Below are 17,637 nucleotides of genomic sequence, written 5' to 3'. Positions count from 1 at the left end.
TGAAGCCTTTCCACTCTACTGCTTAGTAGCTGCGTGACATTGGGAGAATTTACTGTGCACCAAATATCCATGTGCTCATTCACCATTCCCAAGGGGCCTCAACACTGGTTCTGGCCAATAGGCTGTAAGCAAAACCAACCTGGGCCATTTCTGGGTTAAAGTATTTAAGAGCTGGTGTGGTAGTGTCTATACTCTCTTCTGCTCTTATAAACTCTGAAGGTACATGATGGGATACTCATGAAATAGAGCAAACTTCATTAGCCTGGGTCCCTGAGTGACCACATGGACCAGATGCCTTTCCACTTATCCTGTACCCTGCCATCTACCAGCCCACACTGGATATATAGTATGTGTGATAAACGTTTGTTAAGCCACTGAGATTTCTGGTTTGATGAGTTCCCATAACGTGACTTAGCCTGTACAACTAATTAAGTCAGTTAACTCTAACCTGCCTTAAAATGTTCTAATCTTAAAAATGGAAATGGTGATAATAGTTCTTCCTGTGACTCTTATTAAATATAAGGATTAATGAAATGATGCATGTTAGGTACCTCGTTCAATGCTGGTACATAGTAAGAGCTCGATGATTGTTGGGTTTTCTGTATTCACAAGTTAATTGATGGATGATTCCCTGTTGTGTGTAAGAAATAATGCTTTGGGGAAAGGTATAGGGAGACAAGGAACAGGGCCCTCCAGGCTACAAAAAGCTTCTTTTCATTCTAGATCAACCCATAAGGCAAAGCATAGGAGGCAAATAGGTAGTAAAGTCCAGACTCCTTGAGTCCAAATCCAGCCTCCGTCATCTACCAACCATGTGAAAGTTACCCAACCTGTCTGGGTCTGAGTTATGTCACCTACAGAACAGGGGAAATGATACCTGCCCCATACAGATACTGTGGGCATGAAATGAGGCTGTGCAAGTAAAGCTGGGAGCTCAGTGCCTGGCACATAAATGCCCGATATTATTTCCTGGTGTTACCTGCAGACATGACTTATCTCCCTCCTGAGGCTACACACTCTGTGAGGGAGGCTTTGACTCTGAGCGCTGACAGACCCCAGCCTCCACCTTACTCAGAGTGATCGTTTGATGCTCAAAAAATGAGTAACCTGACTGCAAATACTAATAAAGATCTTTCTTGTTGCTCATACATTGGTATTGATGGATTTCAGTGGTCTGTTTTTATATTGTCTCCTAAGCCATCCTTTATAAAAGTGGAAGTGTTTGTACATTAGTGGAGGCAAGGGGACACGATGAAGGCTTTGGAGGTCTCAGATCTAGTTTTAGTGACTTAAGACAAAGTTATTTTAGTTGCAAGGAACCAATGTTGCTCCTTGAAATTAAAAAGAGGAATGTTTTAGAGTGAGAGGGCAGTGACTCAGCTTCCACAGTGGGAGGGGAAGTTCATGTCTCATGAGGGACCAGGGAGCTGTGTTTTTGTTTTTCTTTCCCGTCTTGGTTTCTTTATATACTCCATGGCATTCTTCTCCTCTGCAGATAGACTTTCTCTGCTATGGAGTGTGCACATCCAGAAATGGTCACCCCATACCATGTACACCCATATACCTACACAACACATATTGCGGGCAAGGAATGATATTAGAAAAAAAGATTATATCTTCTCCATTTGAGACCGATCAGTAACTCTTAAGTTCTGATTTCAAGTCCCCACCTCCCTCCCAAAATAAATTATGACACCCAGCTTGGGCCAGGTCTCTCCCCTGCCAAATTTGGTATGGCAGAGGTAAGCCCGTGGAGAAGAAAATGTGTGTGCTTAGACGGGCTAAGCATTGTGTGTGGGTTGGGTGTGGGACGTTCTCAGCGAGTACATGTATAACCAGGCAAATAAACCTCTGCTTAGGTTTTCCTTTACTTAGCATTGCCTTTAATGATCTGTTTCTACTTGGAACAGTCTTTTAAGCAAGTCTCAATTTCCTCATCTAAAAAGTGGAGAGCTGCATAGAGTTTTTTACATTTCCTTGAAGTTCTAAAATAACACGTCCTACAATTATTGTGGTTTATTGGCTTTCTTGCCTCACTAAAAGGTATCAGTGATTCTGATTGTTTCAGAGTCATGCCTTTGGCTTCATTGCACAGGACCTGTAGGAGGAATGGAGGCATGAGGCAATGGAGACTGAGTGTATCCCTGATGTCCTCTGGGGAAAGAGGCCATTATGAAAAAATTGGGGGGACTTTGTTGACATTTAAAAATCTTGAGTGAACTATACTTTTCCCTTTTTTGTTTTGTTTTTTAATCCTGTGGTCTTGGGGGAAAAAAAAAAAAGTTCCTGTCCATTTTTGAAAAATTTTGCTGTTATTCCTGCCACATCAGATTGTACTTCTTCCCATCAGCTAGTATGCATTTAGTCACGGGTTATTGTTTTTACCACTGTCTGTGTCCAGCTGATGAAAATTACTCAAATTGAAGTCTTGTCTTAATCAACTAATATTACACCATAATTTAGTTTTAGTCATTGTTTATAAGAATCTTTGAAGCATCCTTTTGAAGATAGTTTAGTCAATTCAGAGTACTTGAGGGCCTGGCTATAGAATACAGCCCTCTAGAATTAAAAGTTCTGAGTACAGCAACTTGGAAAATCCAAGAAGGTAATAGTAGCTGCTTAGCTGGCTGGGCTGTTGGATTCCACAGTGATTCTCCTTCTCTTCCTGTCTGAATCCAGTTGTTTCCTTCCCTGCCAGAGCCAGTCCCTCTCCAAAGTTTCACCTTCCGCACTGTAAAGGGCCTTGGGGATAAAATATCATTGTTTACCACCCTTCAAAGTAGCAGTTGCCATCAAAACGCTAGGTTCCAGTCATCTGTGCCCATATAAACACTGGCTTCACGTTGCGTCAGTTATGGGGTTTTAGACCACGTAACATCAGTGAGCAAGTATTCTTCTATGGTCATTAATTAAATCATTGTTTATAGTCTCAGATTGTTATAGTATGGAGGCAGCATAACATTTTTCATCTCAAGTGACATGAGGTCCAGAGGGGCCCCCTTACATATTTTCGTCCTGACTCAGACAAGTTCTTCGGTGAAATGAAGCATTAGCATTCAGAGGCCAGAGCAGACCCAAGGATTGCCCAGGGGAGCCGAAGGAGAAGCCTGTTGGCTGACTGGCCAAGCTTGGCCAGAGTGACCCTGGGGAGGAGCAGGAATTGTCAGGCCAGCACCTCTCCCCTGGTCAGTGGTCGAGGACCCTCTGTTGGTACAGAACTTTTTGCTTGGAAGTCTGATAGCCATGGAGATGGTTCTCAGCCAGTGGACCTCAAACACTGTCCCCGGCAAATGGTTGTTCTCTGCCTCCTCCAATCGACTAGCAAAATCTAGAGAGGCCTGGAGCTCTTTGGTTTGTTGCGTTTTATGCATAACTAAGTCTTATCTTGAGGGAACCAGCCCCAATGAGGCAAAGCAGCAAATGATTTTAAATACATTAGAACAATCATTGCCACTGTGCAATGGCTTGTGGAATATAAAGTTCTGCATTCACACTGTTGGATAAATAAGTGGAATGGGAAAACTGAAAAGAGGGAATGGGAAAACTGACTCGTCCAGATGTGCCGTAATGCCGTGATGACCTCTAATGTTCGGTGTGCCAAGATGTGAAAGAAGTACTGCCTGATTCTCCTTCAGAAATCACGGTGAATGGAGTGTTTTCCAGCTGTGCAACTAAAGAAGGGCCTCTGTGTTTGGGTTCTCAACCAATCAGTCATCGTTAGGTCGAATGGAAACTCCACATGAGTCTCTCTTGGTTGTCTGCTCAGCTTGTCCCTCTTTGATAGGTTAATGGTTATTCTCTCCTTCTTTGAAAGAGAACTAGTGGCCTGAGCCCTCCCCAGAAGTTCAAACCCAAAGCCCTTTTCCCCATCAAAACATTCTTACCGTCACTCTACCTTTCCAAGTGTCTTGTCCACTAAAAGATAGATTCAAATTTATGAGGCCAGAATGGTTGTAGGTGAGGGTAGGGGGAGAGTGGCATTTTAAACTTTTAGTATTTTGAAACACGTGGAAGAAGGCAAAAATGAAAGTTATTCAGATACCTTTGTGTAATTTTTTTGTACCCTTTGACCAATATCTCTCTAATTCCCCGAACTTCCAGCCCCCAGTTTCACAAAGGAAAAGGTTTGTTCCTAGTCTGGCTGATTATTCAGATGGCTTCACACTTGAGAGCCTTATTCTCCAGGTGGGCACATGCCTACCACGGCTATGCGGCTCCTTGCCTTCATGGTCATTCTCTCCTGGTTGGTTGGCTCATCAGACATGTGCCTTTGGCTCTCAGGGCCCAACAGACCTTAGTGAATGTCCAAGAAGATGTGGAGATAGGAAGTTATTTATATTTTATACATTTTTCTACAGAAGTAAGTGGTTTTTCAATAGTCTCTGATGTTGATGGGGTGGAGGAAGATGAAAGAGAATATTGTCAGGGTCTTTCCAGAACACTGTCATCCATACGGGAATACAAACGAGGTCACACCATTGACGTTCCTGCCCAACCCATGACCCCGAGAAGACTGAAATCTGAGCACTGGCTTTGTCTTCAGCTTATCTTTTTTGGAGGGGAAAAGGGTGTTTGTCAAGACTCAAAGGGAGTAGAACCACTCACACCAGAGGCAGAACGAGGATCGTGGCATGTGAGGTCCCCAGCCAGGGTCTCCCATGGAGGAGCAAACTCAGGGGCCCTCCACTCTGGCATCTTCACAAGGTGGAGAATGGAAAGATGTGCTGATGGGGCGCTTTATGCAAAGGCACCTTCTAGACAAGGGACTCAAGAAATCTCGAAGTGAGGGTGGTAGAATCTCAGAAATACAAAGTACCAGGCTGTATGTCCTTTATCACACTGAGTAGTTTGTAACCCAGAGTTCACAGGAGACCCTGCAAGGGAATAAGGTAAATAAATCGATGTTACTTAGAAAAATGAGAAGACCATTTGTAATAGGTGGCTAATTTCAACATTAATTACTCCTTGGTAATTACCGAATGATTGCTGATTCTGTTTTCTTACATGATATATGAAGTCCAAAAAGGCACATTAAAGAAGAGAATAAACATTCAAGAGCTAGAATTTAAAAGAAATTTAAAAAGGGGTGGGGAGGAGGGAAGGGGCAGCTCAGAGAAAGTGGAGGGAAAACGAGGAAAGTGTCTATGGTTACAGCCAAAGCGTCCAGCCCTCCACGACTTCCTGTTATCCATCAAAAGGTACATTTGTTAACTACAACTTAGATGAAAACATTTAAAAACAGAGGAGTCTTTCAGAAAAGTTTGAGATTTTAATGGATTGGGGTTAGATGAATTAAAATTGCACTAAGCTTTACAATATACATTATTAATATTATTTTTAAAATTCTAGCTTTTCTTACCTTTTATCCCTGGTCTATATATTAAAATATAAGTTAGAACTATGGCCTGGGTTTTGAATGGATCTTTGGTAGTAATTATTGAGCATTTTTCAGGACCCTCAGAAGAGAACCATACATGCCCCCATCCCATCCTCAACCTTTCCCGACCACAGAGACATGGGCAGCTCTTCCTCCTGGAGGAGGACTCCTGAGCACCCCATCCTGTCCTTTTCTAAAACAGGAAGAGGCTGTGTCTTCAGGGGTCAAGAGCAAAGATTTTAGAATCAGATGAACCTGGATTCAAATCCATCTGGGACAAATCGCTGACCTCTCTGTGTTCTGTTTCCTCCCTGTACAATGAGCACACGAGTTGGGCTCTTGTGATGCCCAAGTACCCAGGAGCAAGGTGACTCACAGTGGGACCTCAGTGAGTGTCCCTGCGTTACAAATGGCTCCCACAAAGCCATGCTCCCAGCTCTGAGAATACCACTCCGGGCAAGACTGGCACCCGCTTTATGTAACATTTTGTGGAACTAATATTCCAATGAAAGAGAACATAGTAACCCAGTAACTCAGAATTCCGCACTGGGTTAATATTCTGAAGAAAGTGAAGTAAGATGAAATCAGTGCAGACAGCTGAATCCTGAGTGATAAACAAGCACCAGCCATGGAGAAACTAGATAAAAGGTGTGCCAGGCAGAGGGTACAACAAAGGCAAAAGCCTGCGAGTGGAATGACCTTGGCGTATGAGAGGAAGAGAAAGGCCAGGGAGCTGAAACAATGAGAGCAATGGTAAGAAAACCAAAGGGGGTGAGGTCATTCAGGTAAGTGCTGGGGGGCAACTGAAGGAAAGTCTTGGAGGTCAGGGTAAGACGTGGATGTTATTCTAACTCTAAATAAAATCTGTTTCGGGATCGTATGCAGGGACATGATGATCTGCTTTACACTTTCAGCCAATCCCTCTGGCTGCTATAAGGAGCCGAGATGATGAGGAGGGGGACTTGGGGGGAGGCTGTTGCTATACTTGGGGAGAGACAGTGGAGTCTGGAGTGGGCTGGGAGCAGGAGAGATAAGGAAATAGAGTTTAGATAGATTTTAGAGATAGGGCCAGAAGAAGATGGCGGATCATTAGTGACGCAGTGGGGGAGGAAATGATGGCTATCAAGGATAGTTCTTAGGTTTGGGGCCTAAGTCAGGGAGTGGTGCCATTTGCTGAGATGGGAAAGACACATTGGGGAGGAATGAGTTTGGTGAGGGAAGTCAGGAGTTGGCTTTCAATGAATTCAGTCTGAGAATCCTGTTAGTCATCCTGTGGAGGTGTCAGGTGTACAGTTGGCTATGGGTCTGTGGCTCTGGGGAGAAGCCAGCTTTTTGTATTTTCAGAATTTTGACTGTGATATGCAAGGCCAAGTGAGGATGATCTCAGCTCAATCCCTGTCCAAATGTGTGGTGGTTTTTCCTTTCTACTCCCCTCTATGCTAATGACCTGTCTCCCCCATCCTCCTCCCTGCGTTCATTCCCTTTCTTCTCTTGGCCCTATATGAGAAACCCCAAACCAAGGATTTTTGCTGTTGGCTTGGAGGATTAGAAAGAAAATGTAGACAGCCAAGAAGAACTCCTCCTAAGAGATGTTGTCTTTATTGCACATTGGGCACAGGAACCCCAAAGGGGAATTGTTCTACACTGAGAATCACTCACCCATGTACCTTGATGTTCCAGAATCATCGAGCTCTCTCCTCCTCTTACCACTATGGCAATACCTCTCAGCTTGTTCTCTTTGTCATGTTTGTTTTTCTAAGACCTTTCCCTCAGAGCCCTACTAGCTTTGCCTACTAGAGAGGAGATGAAATATTTCCTTTCTTATTCAAACACTGATTGCAGCCACCTTGCTTGGAGAGATCACTATGGATGCCCCTTTCATCCAGTGACCCTTTTTAAAACTTGTCTTTCCCACCATGCCTCCAAGAGGGGCCACCTGGAAGTCTTGTGACAGCAGTGTCCCAATGGGTCTCCCTGACTGTGACACCTGACCTCTGAGCGAGATCCACGGTGCACATGAGCCCCATTCCAGGGCTGCATACTCAAACAGGAGCTCAGAGCCTGCTCCTTTGGGGCTCTGGTTCCCCTCGGATGGGCGAGGCTCTGGCCCTGGCCGGCAGGGTGGGGGTGGGCAGGAGTGACAGCGCATGTTAATTAGCACTGTACAGAACTGTCATCAGGAAGCCAGAAGCCACATGGTCCCAACCTGGTTTGGAGTTGGCATACCAAATTCAAACCAGCTGGTTTTTGTTTGGAAATGCCCTGGGAGGGTCCCGGTCCTTTCTGGACAACAGGAAGTCTGGCATTTCCTTACCCTGAGCCCTGTTTTAGACACTTAAGAGATTTTATAAACACCGTAGCAAGTGCTGTGGCAGATCTGGCATCAGAGGTATACATACCCTCTCTGATTTGTTGGCAATGGATCTGGCATGAGACTAGTTATGAGGGTCCTTATTTAAAGACATGGGGAGGAAACTTAACTGTCCATCCTGCTTAAAATTCTTTCATGACTGTAAGATAAAGTCTAAACTCTTTCCCACGGTCCTATGTGCTATCGCCCTGCTCATTTCCTCTGATCTGGTAGTACCTTACTTGTATTCTCTCTCCCCCAGCTCTTTATCCCAACCATTCTGAGCTATTACCAGTTCCTAGAAAAGACCGGACTCTGACCTTGAGCCTTTATCTACATTCCTTGCTTTGCTGAACACACTCTTTAAGCCCTCTTCCTCTAGCTCACTGTTCTCATTCTTCAGCATTCAGTGGTACTGACCCTTTCTCAGGGTAGCCAAGTCATTGACTGGCCCTGCTGTGCACTGTAGGGTCAAGTTGATTGTGCTGTTTTATAGTTGTTCACTCAGCCCTTCCAAGCCCTAGGAGACAGGGGTTCTGCTCATCTTGTTAATCTCTGCTTCTCCAGTGCTGGGCACCAAGAAAGCCTTCCATAAATATTTGAATGAAGGGTACCCTCCTGAGGACCCAGACCTGTGCCCAATTTATCCTTTCTGATGTCTCTTAACCCACAGCAACACCAACGGGACCCCAAATGGAGGAGGAGTATAGCTGCGCCCTGAACTGGAGATCAAAATGGCATCCACATTCACAAGACAAGAGCATGATTAGAATTTTTCTGTTGCTTAGAAACCATGTCTAACCCAGCATATTCAAGAGGCAGGTCTGGTAACCACAGGAGGCCATGAGCTAGCATTTCAGCCTCAAACACACACAGGGCAAAATTTTATAAAAGCAAAAAGATGAGATTAATAGACTCAAGCCTGGTTCACCTTCTGTATTTGCTTCTTGATACCTATGAAAACATGGGTGAAACACATATTTTCAGTCTGGCTCAGAAATCTTCTCTTTAAAGTGGGTACAGTTATCCTCACTTCCTCATGTTGTCAAGAATACATGAGACAAAGCTTATCAAGTGTTCAGCAAATTCCATGTCCCTTAGGAAGCACTCAAAAATTCATCATGTCTATTGTTTTTATATGATAAAAATGGAATAGACTTTCAATTTGGGGGTTTATAGTTTTCCCATTGGAAATGAACTCACTAAAGTGAAAAAAAAAGGTTATAAAATGGCATGTTGAGAGGACTCCCATTTCTGCCAGGAAGGTATATGTACGTATATATTTATGTATGCATGTATGTATGTATGTATGTATGTATGTATGTATGTATGTTACATATATCTGGGAAGACATTATCTAAAGGGTTAACAGGGGCTTTGTCTGAGAGGTGGGTTTATGTCTGATCTTATTTTATTCCTTTACTTTGACTATTTTTTCTAACGTGAACACATTCTCATGAAGTGGGTGATGGCAGAGAGGAGATAATGCTGTTTAAAAAGGAAAGGAAAAGAAAGAAATTAACTGGAGACCAAGAAGGCATGGTATGTGCATGCCCTGCCCTCCCACCCCCATCTGTTACTAAACTGGGTTCTCCCTTGGCAGGATTTTTCACCCAGATCTCCACCTTGGCTGATGTGCAGGAAAATGTCATGGAATACCTCCACGTGCTCAGCCGGCCCAAAGTGATTGACCAGGAGCACGACGTCGTGTGGACCGAAGCTTACATCGACAGCACCGTGAGTTCACGGGGCCCCTGGGGGACAGCCCGAGGGCTCCTCCTGAGATGGGCGGGTTTTCCTGTGGTGATTCCAGAAAATAGCCATTGTATCACTCTTCCTCAGTAATGGGCTTCAATGACATTTTCCCTTGTTGTAGAGTTTGCACTGGTCCCCTTGGCAAACAAGGTTGATGAAAAACCATAATGGAGATTGTCACCAGCACTTCTGGAAAGTGTCTGGTCAGCACAGAAAACTCACTTTGTTGATTGCATCTTCTTTAGTTCCTTGTTTTTTCCTTCCCACATGTGTACACATTCTGTCACTGTAGCAATTCAATGATTATAAGCATATTAGATTCAGTCCTCGCCAGCTGAGAGACCCAGTCCTGGGGATGAATCTTTAGGTGTCCACTTGGGAAGGTGACTGGAGCGCAAATGTAACTCAAATAGGAGTCACGCTAAAGGCCACAGCTGCATTTTTTCCCCATAGACAAGTGAGAAGATGGTGGTCATATTGGCACCGCATCGTTGTGAGAACTCTGGCCATGGCTCATTCTAAAGCTGAATTCCAAGCAAAAGATTCTGATACTAAACTCATTTTAAAAGAGGAGCTTTGCCAGTCGTCAAACAATGGCTCAGTGAATGGCCTAGTTTCTTGTGTATTTTCAGGGTGATTTTTCATAGTGATAATGAGTCTGATGGGAGTGGCGTTTTTCCTTAATTGATTTTAAATGTTCCCACAGGGCCTCTCTCCCATCGTTTTTGTTGGGATTAACATCACATTAATCACTGTAACCCAGACATAGCTGTTCTCCAGAGTGATCTCAATGGCTGCTGTGGGCCAGCTTTTCTCTCCATGAGATCTCTCATTCTTGTTGCATTTCTGGCAGCTACAAGCAAACACAGGGCAGGAACAACATAGGGGAACCCATCTTGGGGGCCATCACAGCAGCCTGCCCCTTCTCAGCCTTCAGGTAGACAGTGGGACTGTGGGAATATGAACCGGACAAGAAGGGGTGCCCCGGCCCTAGGAGAAATCTAGGGGGAAATTTTGAGCAAAGTATTTTCATGGTCTCAAAGAGCTTTCTCAGAGCTTTTTGACAAGTTGTGAGAGGGGTGAAAAGAGTATCTACAATGGGATCAATCCAGATAAAAATCTTGGTGAGTCATCAGAAAACGCAGTGTCACCAATGAGAAGAAAATTAACATGGCCTGCTTTCAGAAAAGAACACGTCACATGATAGCGTATTCTGGCTGGGCATGTGCAACCTAGAGGTCATGGGGAGGAGGAGGATAAAGCTTTGCATTAATATGATGTCTGGCTTTAAATAATGTTAATCACTTAAATCAATTGTTTTCGATTTACTAATTATATACATACATATTTATATTTATGTTTATGTATGGAGGGCAATAAGCGTGAGGGAGAACCCATTGCTACTCTAGCTTTTCCCTGAAAGAACTTCTGACAAGAAAGGCAAAGTAAATGGTCTGGGAGAAACCCTAGATGAGCAGTTGCAATGGAAATGTCTTTGAAGCCTTGTGCTTTATCTTAAGTATTTACATGAAATCTTCATTCTGTGCCATAATCACCTTTACTTACCTTAAAATAACATGATGTTTTAAATGGCTCATTATTGAGTAAAATGGTATACCAAGATAACAGCTCATTTATTCCACCTCATCAAGAACCCTTTGACATGCATAAAATTAACACTCTCCCCCACCCCCAATATGCCTGTTGCTGAAATGCTCAGCATCACCTCTGTGCTTTCCTAGCTTCTGTTGTAGCTTTGCGAATAGCCCTGATAAATAAATCCCCTAGTAGAATGTTTGGAGGATTCCTTCTCATCTTAGTGGTATTGAGAAACCTATTGGGCCTGTGAGGACACTGGAGAATCTCTTCCTCTTTTGTGGGCCAGGTCAGTGAGGAGAGCTGTTCCAATAAGCGCTTCTTGGACCAGGAAGCAATAGTCTCTTCAAACTCCTTATCTGGGCCTGGATTCTGCCAAGACAAAAAACACAAAACAAAAACAAACAAACAAACAAAAAAACACACCCTGTCATTTAGGGGAAAACAAAATAGGATTTGTATACCAAACTTCTGCAGAGTCTAAATTCTAAGATGAACCCACCAAATTTGGAATCACCCAGAAGATTATTGCAAGCTCATGACTGTCCCAACACCTCGAGGACAGTCCCAATTGAGCTTGCAATGATGAAAAACCAAACTCAGAAGCACTTAGCATTGGGAGCTGGGTCTCAAAGAAACGTCATGGTAACTAAGTATGGCTTGTACCATTCTGATAATAGAATTTGAGACTTAAGAATGACGAGTACTTTGAAAGCACTCTTCCCCTAAAGATACACTTTAATCTTTTGGAATTACTTTTGCTGCAATTACGTGTTGTGGGCCAGGCACTAATGTCTGCTGTTGGTGCCTAGGGTCCGTGTCCCTAAGGAAGACTGCTTGCTGTGCTGCAGGCACCAACCAAGGAGGGTCCCTCCCAGCCTTACTGAGGTGTAAAAATGGCTGCCTTGCCCAAGGAAAGGGAAACATAGTAGGAGCCCTCTTAACTGACTGCACTTAATGGACTCAGTGCCCTCTCTCTGCTTTGGAACAGCACACTGGACGTTTGGTCTGGAAGGCCATGTTGGCACAAGAATCATACACACAATTGTTCCCCCAGTTGAGTTGCAGGCTTACTAGAAACCAATCCTCTTCATTCCCCAATCTATTGATGCCAGTTGTAATTTTATCATAATTGTATAAATTAGTTAAAGATTATTTCAACCAATGAATTATGAGTGGGAAAAGAAAGTTGTTACTTCTGTGACTATGTAAAGGAATGCCTTGGAAAGGCTGTAAAGAAAGTTGCTAAAAAAAATTGCAATGTGTTAAGCGTGGGCAAAGCAATCATAAAAGACTTGGGAGGAAAAGTCTTTCCTTCATTCAAGGAAATTGACACTTAATTTTTCTTCCTCCCTCCCTCCCTCCCTTTCTCTCTCTCTCTCTCTCTCTCTCTCTCTCTCTCTCTCTCTCTCTCTCTCTCTCTCTCTCTCTCATAGTTTACCTTGGTTTGCTTCATCCTAGGTTGATGCAGTAAATCTGGTGGCCAGGTTAGTTTCTGGTTATTGTCTTATTGCCACTTGGTAGCCTGTGGGAGCCCTGTGCTCCATGAAGGAGAATGACCTCCCCAGACACAGAGAAGAGGGCCACCAACTGGTATGAGGGCAGTTGCTATTCCTAGCTAGAACTGCCAACTCTTTATGACATAGGTCAGCATCACTGGGACACCCGTAATCATTTTCTATTTCCACAAAACGGATGACCAAAAACTTATCTGCTTAAAACAACATAAATGTATGGTTCCCATGGGTCAGGAGTTTGGGCACAAACTAGCTGGACCCTCAGCTGAGGGTTTTACAAGGCTGCAATTAAGTGTTGGCTGCACTACAGTTCTCATCTGCAGCTTAGGGGCCTCTTCCAAGCTCATTCAGATTATTGGCAGAATTCAGTCTCTTGCAGTTGTTAGACTGAGGTTCCCGTTTTCTTGCTTGTCATCCACTGGAGATTGTTCTCAGCTCTTATAACCCACAATTCTTTATTACATGGCCACTATAGGCAGTTCATACAATGCTGTTTGCTTTCTTCCAGGCCACCAAGGGTTCACCTCTCTGATGCTTTACCTCCCTTTAAAGGCTTCTTTGAGTAGGTCAGGCCCACCCAGGGTAATCTCTCTTTTAATTAACTTAAAGTTCAATGATAGTCACTAATCATGGGAGTGATATCCCATCATACTCATACTCCAAGGGAGGAGGTTTAAGGGACCTGTACTTGTGGAGGCAGAAATCTCGGGAGCCATTTTAGAATCCTGCCGACTACAGCAGCCTCTGTCCTTCTGTGGTCTCAGAGGGAAAGATAATGCCAGCGGGAAAAACAACCAGTGCCTCCTTCTGCAAACTCTGTCAAGAGAAAGTCTCAGGGTAGCCGTGTCTGCTCACCGCTGATGTCTCAAGGGACCTGGTTCTCTTTGTGACATTGCAGTCGGAAATTGGCTTTGATTTCTTTAGGAATCACATAACTTCTGACCCTGCTGATTTACATCATTTCTATAAAATACTAAGAAAATAGGTATTCGTTGATTATCTAGGAAATTTGGACACTTGATCCTACAAGTTTACTTAATATGGCCTTAAAAGTCTTCTTTCTCCTTAATTATTTGGTGGTTAAGGCGAAAGGATTTCTGTTTACTTGACTCACCAGTTACTATGGCTTACAACCCAGCAGCAACAAATATAATTATGTAATTGATTTAATACTTAAATGAGTAGCTTAAGGTAACCTGCAAGTACAGTGCTTTCCCTTTTTATTCATTATGCATTGATTCCTACAGTTCTGGGTCTGAACAAGCTCAAGACAAAAGTGTGTGAGCATAAGCGGAGTTTGGATTCTTACACATGAGAGTCAAGGATTCCATCTAACCACGCCTGGTGTTGTAGAAAGGAGACTGACAAAACTTTGCTTTCAGGGCCCATCCTCCCTGCCTGATACTACCAGGCTGATTAAATATTCTGTCTCCTGCCTGGCTGTTCTATTCAATTTGCTTTCTTAGTGAAGCCCAAATAAATGAATTAATGTTAACAACATTAATTATGTTTAATCAAATAAGATCTCATGTATTAATTGATAAAACAGCAAACACCAAAATTCTGAAATTCATGGGCTTCTTATCTGAATACTAGTCATGCAGTCATTATCTCTTAGGTGCAGAGCGAAAAATCTTTAGCAATGGAATTTGTTCCATTTTGTAAGCAAACGGCTGGTGCTTTCCAGTTGGATCCTAATCATCTTGGGAATGCTACCCAACTTGCTGTGCAGGGCAGAACCTGCATTAAACTGAGGAAGCACCCCCATCCTGATCGACCCCTCCAGGGGAGTCTGCAGAGACCACAGTGACACACGGAAGGGAAACAAAAAAAATCTTTTAGAATCAGTGGGAATGTGACCATTTAAAATAATGAGAATTCATTACCAAGGCCTCCTGGCCCTCCCCTTTGCTGGTAATGCTCTTCAGTCTGCAATTTGTAGGAACTTTCAAACCCATTTAGTTGCATTTGCAAATTGGACCTGTGTCCCTCATCCTTACCTCCCACTAAGTCCAACTTGGAGAAAATGCTTTGCATTTGATAAATTACACATTTGTTTCAGTTTCCCATCTAGGAATGGCACCTAGGCCATTTAGGAGTCATTTGGGTGATTGCTTTAAGCTACAACATCTTACTGCCTAGAAGCAATTACTCAGGGGGTCCAAGCCATCATAAGGAAGTTGTTGGGGCTTGGAAACCAAATTTACAGTATTTTCCCAAGACACCACTGCATATCAAAGAAGTTCAAATCGTCAAAACAAAAAGACACACATAAAGAGAAACATAAACCATCCTGCTGGGTTGCGGAACTGAGAATGCCATCTGCATTACATGGCATGGAGGAAACTGATTACGATGGGACCTCTATTTCATAGCAGATGGGTTCATTAAATTTAATAGCCTCCAGAGCCTTTAGAAACCGTGTTAAAAACATGTGGGGCATGCTGTGACACTTCACTTCTGGCCCTGCAGTCATTTTAACTCTGGCACAGACTATAAATATTATAGTACTTGATTTCCATTGAAACAGATTACTATTATAATTATAAGTATTATTTTTTTAAATTTTATTTTGCCACGAGATGGTGATGTTAAAAAACGAGTGCATTCTTGATTGCTGGTACCATTTATATTCATCTAAATATGTTTTTCTTCCCTTTGAGTCTAGATTTCTGTTTTTTTTTCCCCCTAAGCTTAACCTTCTTTTCTTTGAGTTAGTGTTACAAAACTATGAATCAAAAGTATAAAATTATTATCTTCAGGGAAGATATATTAACACTCTGTGTGGATGACAGTCAACTAGTAGAAAAGCTTAAGGCTAAAAATGAAAGTTAGATTTCAAGTGATTTTTTTCAGATTTTTAGATTTATGATTGTTTCTGCTATTGTGGCATAATAATTTACAATTGTCTATAATGAAAGGAAAGCCTCTAGAAATAGATTTAAAACCTTATAGAAAGGGATAAGACCATTAAGTCTAAATAATCATTTAGCATGATAGATTATTCAGCATTCTTTGTTAGTAAGTGACAGCACCCAACTCTAGCCAAGGTCAAAAAGGAATTTGTTGACTCTTGGAACCAAGACATCTATATAGTTTTGTCTTGAGGCATGACTAGATTTAGGGTTCAATTCTATGTTATTTAGACTTATCCCTTGATTCTTACTAAGCTAATTCCCAGGCAGTTTCTCTCTATAGGGTAGTAACGATGGCCTCTACCATCCATTAGATTTCATTATCTTTGTAGTCCTTGATTTCTCCTTTACTCTTATGATATCTATTTCAAGTCTATGATAGGCCTGTTTGGGTCAGAACCCCATACTGAGAAGTTAGATGGAGCTACTAATTGATATCCCGAATCTCAGAGTAGGGAAGAAACCAGTCTCAAAGAAAATGGATACTGGGAGCACTGAGAAGTTACAAAGTCCTCCGTAGCACTTGTTTGTAGAACTCAAAATAATCCAAGGCAAAGATCATGTATCCCATCAGTATGGTACTCATTTTGGTACCATTTTTTAACCAATGGCACTCTTTATCTAGTCAAATGTTTCCATGGACCCTTCATGTATAAAATGTAAAGAGGCAGAGCTGCTCTGGTAGATATCGGGGTGAAAGTACAGAGCATAAGGGAGAATCTGAAGCACTTTTTTATGCTCCTTCCTGGCATTGCAGAGCCTGGGTAGGATCCTGAGTAATCATTGAGTCAACCTCTGAGAATGGCAAAGTGGGATTTTCTGCTATAGATGATCTGTTGTGCCCTGAGTTTACAACAAGGTACTGGTCTGGGTCTAGTTAGGGAAGATGGTTATGGGGATGGGCAGGCTGTGTCTGTGGTTGTATTAGAAAACTAAACTGGAAGGGTTCTTATAATGATACTACTAATATTTCATAATATTTCTGCCTTATTTCTCTTCTTTACTGTAGATAATCAAAAGTTGACTGACCATACTTTAATCACTTCTTAGAAAACATTGGCTCTAGGCGGAGAACCCACTCACGCTAGGAGAAACTTATTAGATGGATATAGGAGCAGCCTCAGCAGAGGCAAGAATCATCAAGAGAATAGGAAATCATCTTGAGCAAACAATCGCTTCCTTTGTTCTTTCGTTTTGGAGCCACACGGCCTTTTGCCTGTGTTTGCCACCTCACGTCAGCTGTATTTTGTATATTCTCTGTGAACTAGTTCTCTTGTCTCCCCTCACTGAGGGGTGAAACATGGACCCCTCCAACTCTATTTTATATGACATCCCCGTTCAAAGCAAGTAGAGATTAACTCAGTATTTGTGTATCTGAGTTCATGTCTGAGCAAATACAGAACTTGCTCTAGCCCATGGTTCCTTCCATTGAGGTCAGATGTCTGCCCCTTAACCAATCAGCTGTGGCTGGGGAAGGGTCAGGTGACACAGGTCATATGATAAAAGCACATCAGCCAGGGCAGATGTGATAATAGATTATGTAAGAAAAAAGTATGGGTAGAAGGAAATGGCTGGAGTCTGAAGGAGTTGGCATTTCTAGACTTTTTTCTATCTAAGGCTTCTGTAAATTGTATCTCCAGCTGGGATCTAATATCAACTCTCAGGAATATGTCCTCTTTCTTCTTCTCTGAGCCCCAGGCTCATGGCTTCCTTTTAGCCCCAATTGCTCCAACAAGTGTCCCCCCAATCCTCTCCCTGCCTCCCACGTCTCTGACCCTACCTTTCCTCCACCCAACATCCTGCCTCATGGGTGGTAGGAACCCCTCTCTCTTGTGCTTTCTGAGAGCTGAGCGAGGTATTTTGGACATCACAACCAGCTTTGTACTGCTTTGTCCACTTTCACAGCCCAGATATTTAGGCAATTTAGATTCTCAGAGCTGATTCTCACACTTTGACATGGTTTAAACTAAAATGAACACATTCCTCTTATTATCAACATGAAGAATAATTAAAATAATCCTAGAGAACCAGGCTGTGGTTTGATATCAGGTGCTAGTTGCTCTTCTCTTGCTATAGAAAGAACTTCTTCCACATAAAAGATTTAATTCTTTTGCTCTTATTCCATAA

At 42.8% G+C, this 17,637-nt stretch overlaps 1 protein-coding gene across 2 annotated transcripts in view; it reads left to right on the top strand.

Moving 5' to 3' along the window:
• The window catches only part of CACNA2D3 (calcium voltage-gated channel auxiliary subunit alpha2delta 3), an 853,665-nt gene that overhangs the window by 560,483 nt on the left and 275,545 nt on the right, over positions 1 to 17,637 (top strand). For both annotated transcript variants that reach the window (XM_081073057.1, XM_081073056.1), the window contains exon 13: positions 9,331 to 9,464. In XM_081073057.1, the coding sequence (XP_080929183.1) occupies positions 9,331 to 9,464 (134 nt within the window). The remainder of the gene's footprint in view (positions 1 to 9,330; positions 9,465 to 17,637) is intronic.

This window comes from Rhinolophus hipposideros, assembly GCF_964194185.1.
Source record: "Rhinolophus hipposideros genome assembly, chromosome: 14".
In the NCBI taxonomy this organism is placed as follows: domain Eukaryota; kingdom Metazoa; phylum Chordata; class Mammalia; order Chiroptera; family Rhinolophidae; genus Rhinolophus; species Rhinolophus hipposideros.
Note: the sequence above shows the minus strand (reverse complement) of the source record. Positions and strands in the feature narration are given on the sequence as shown.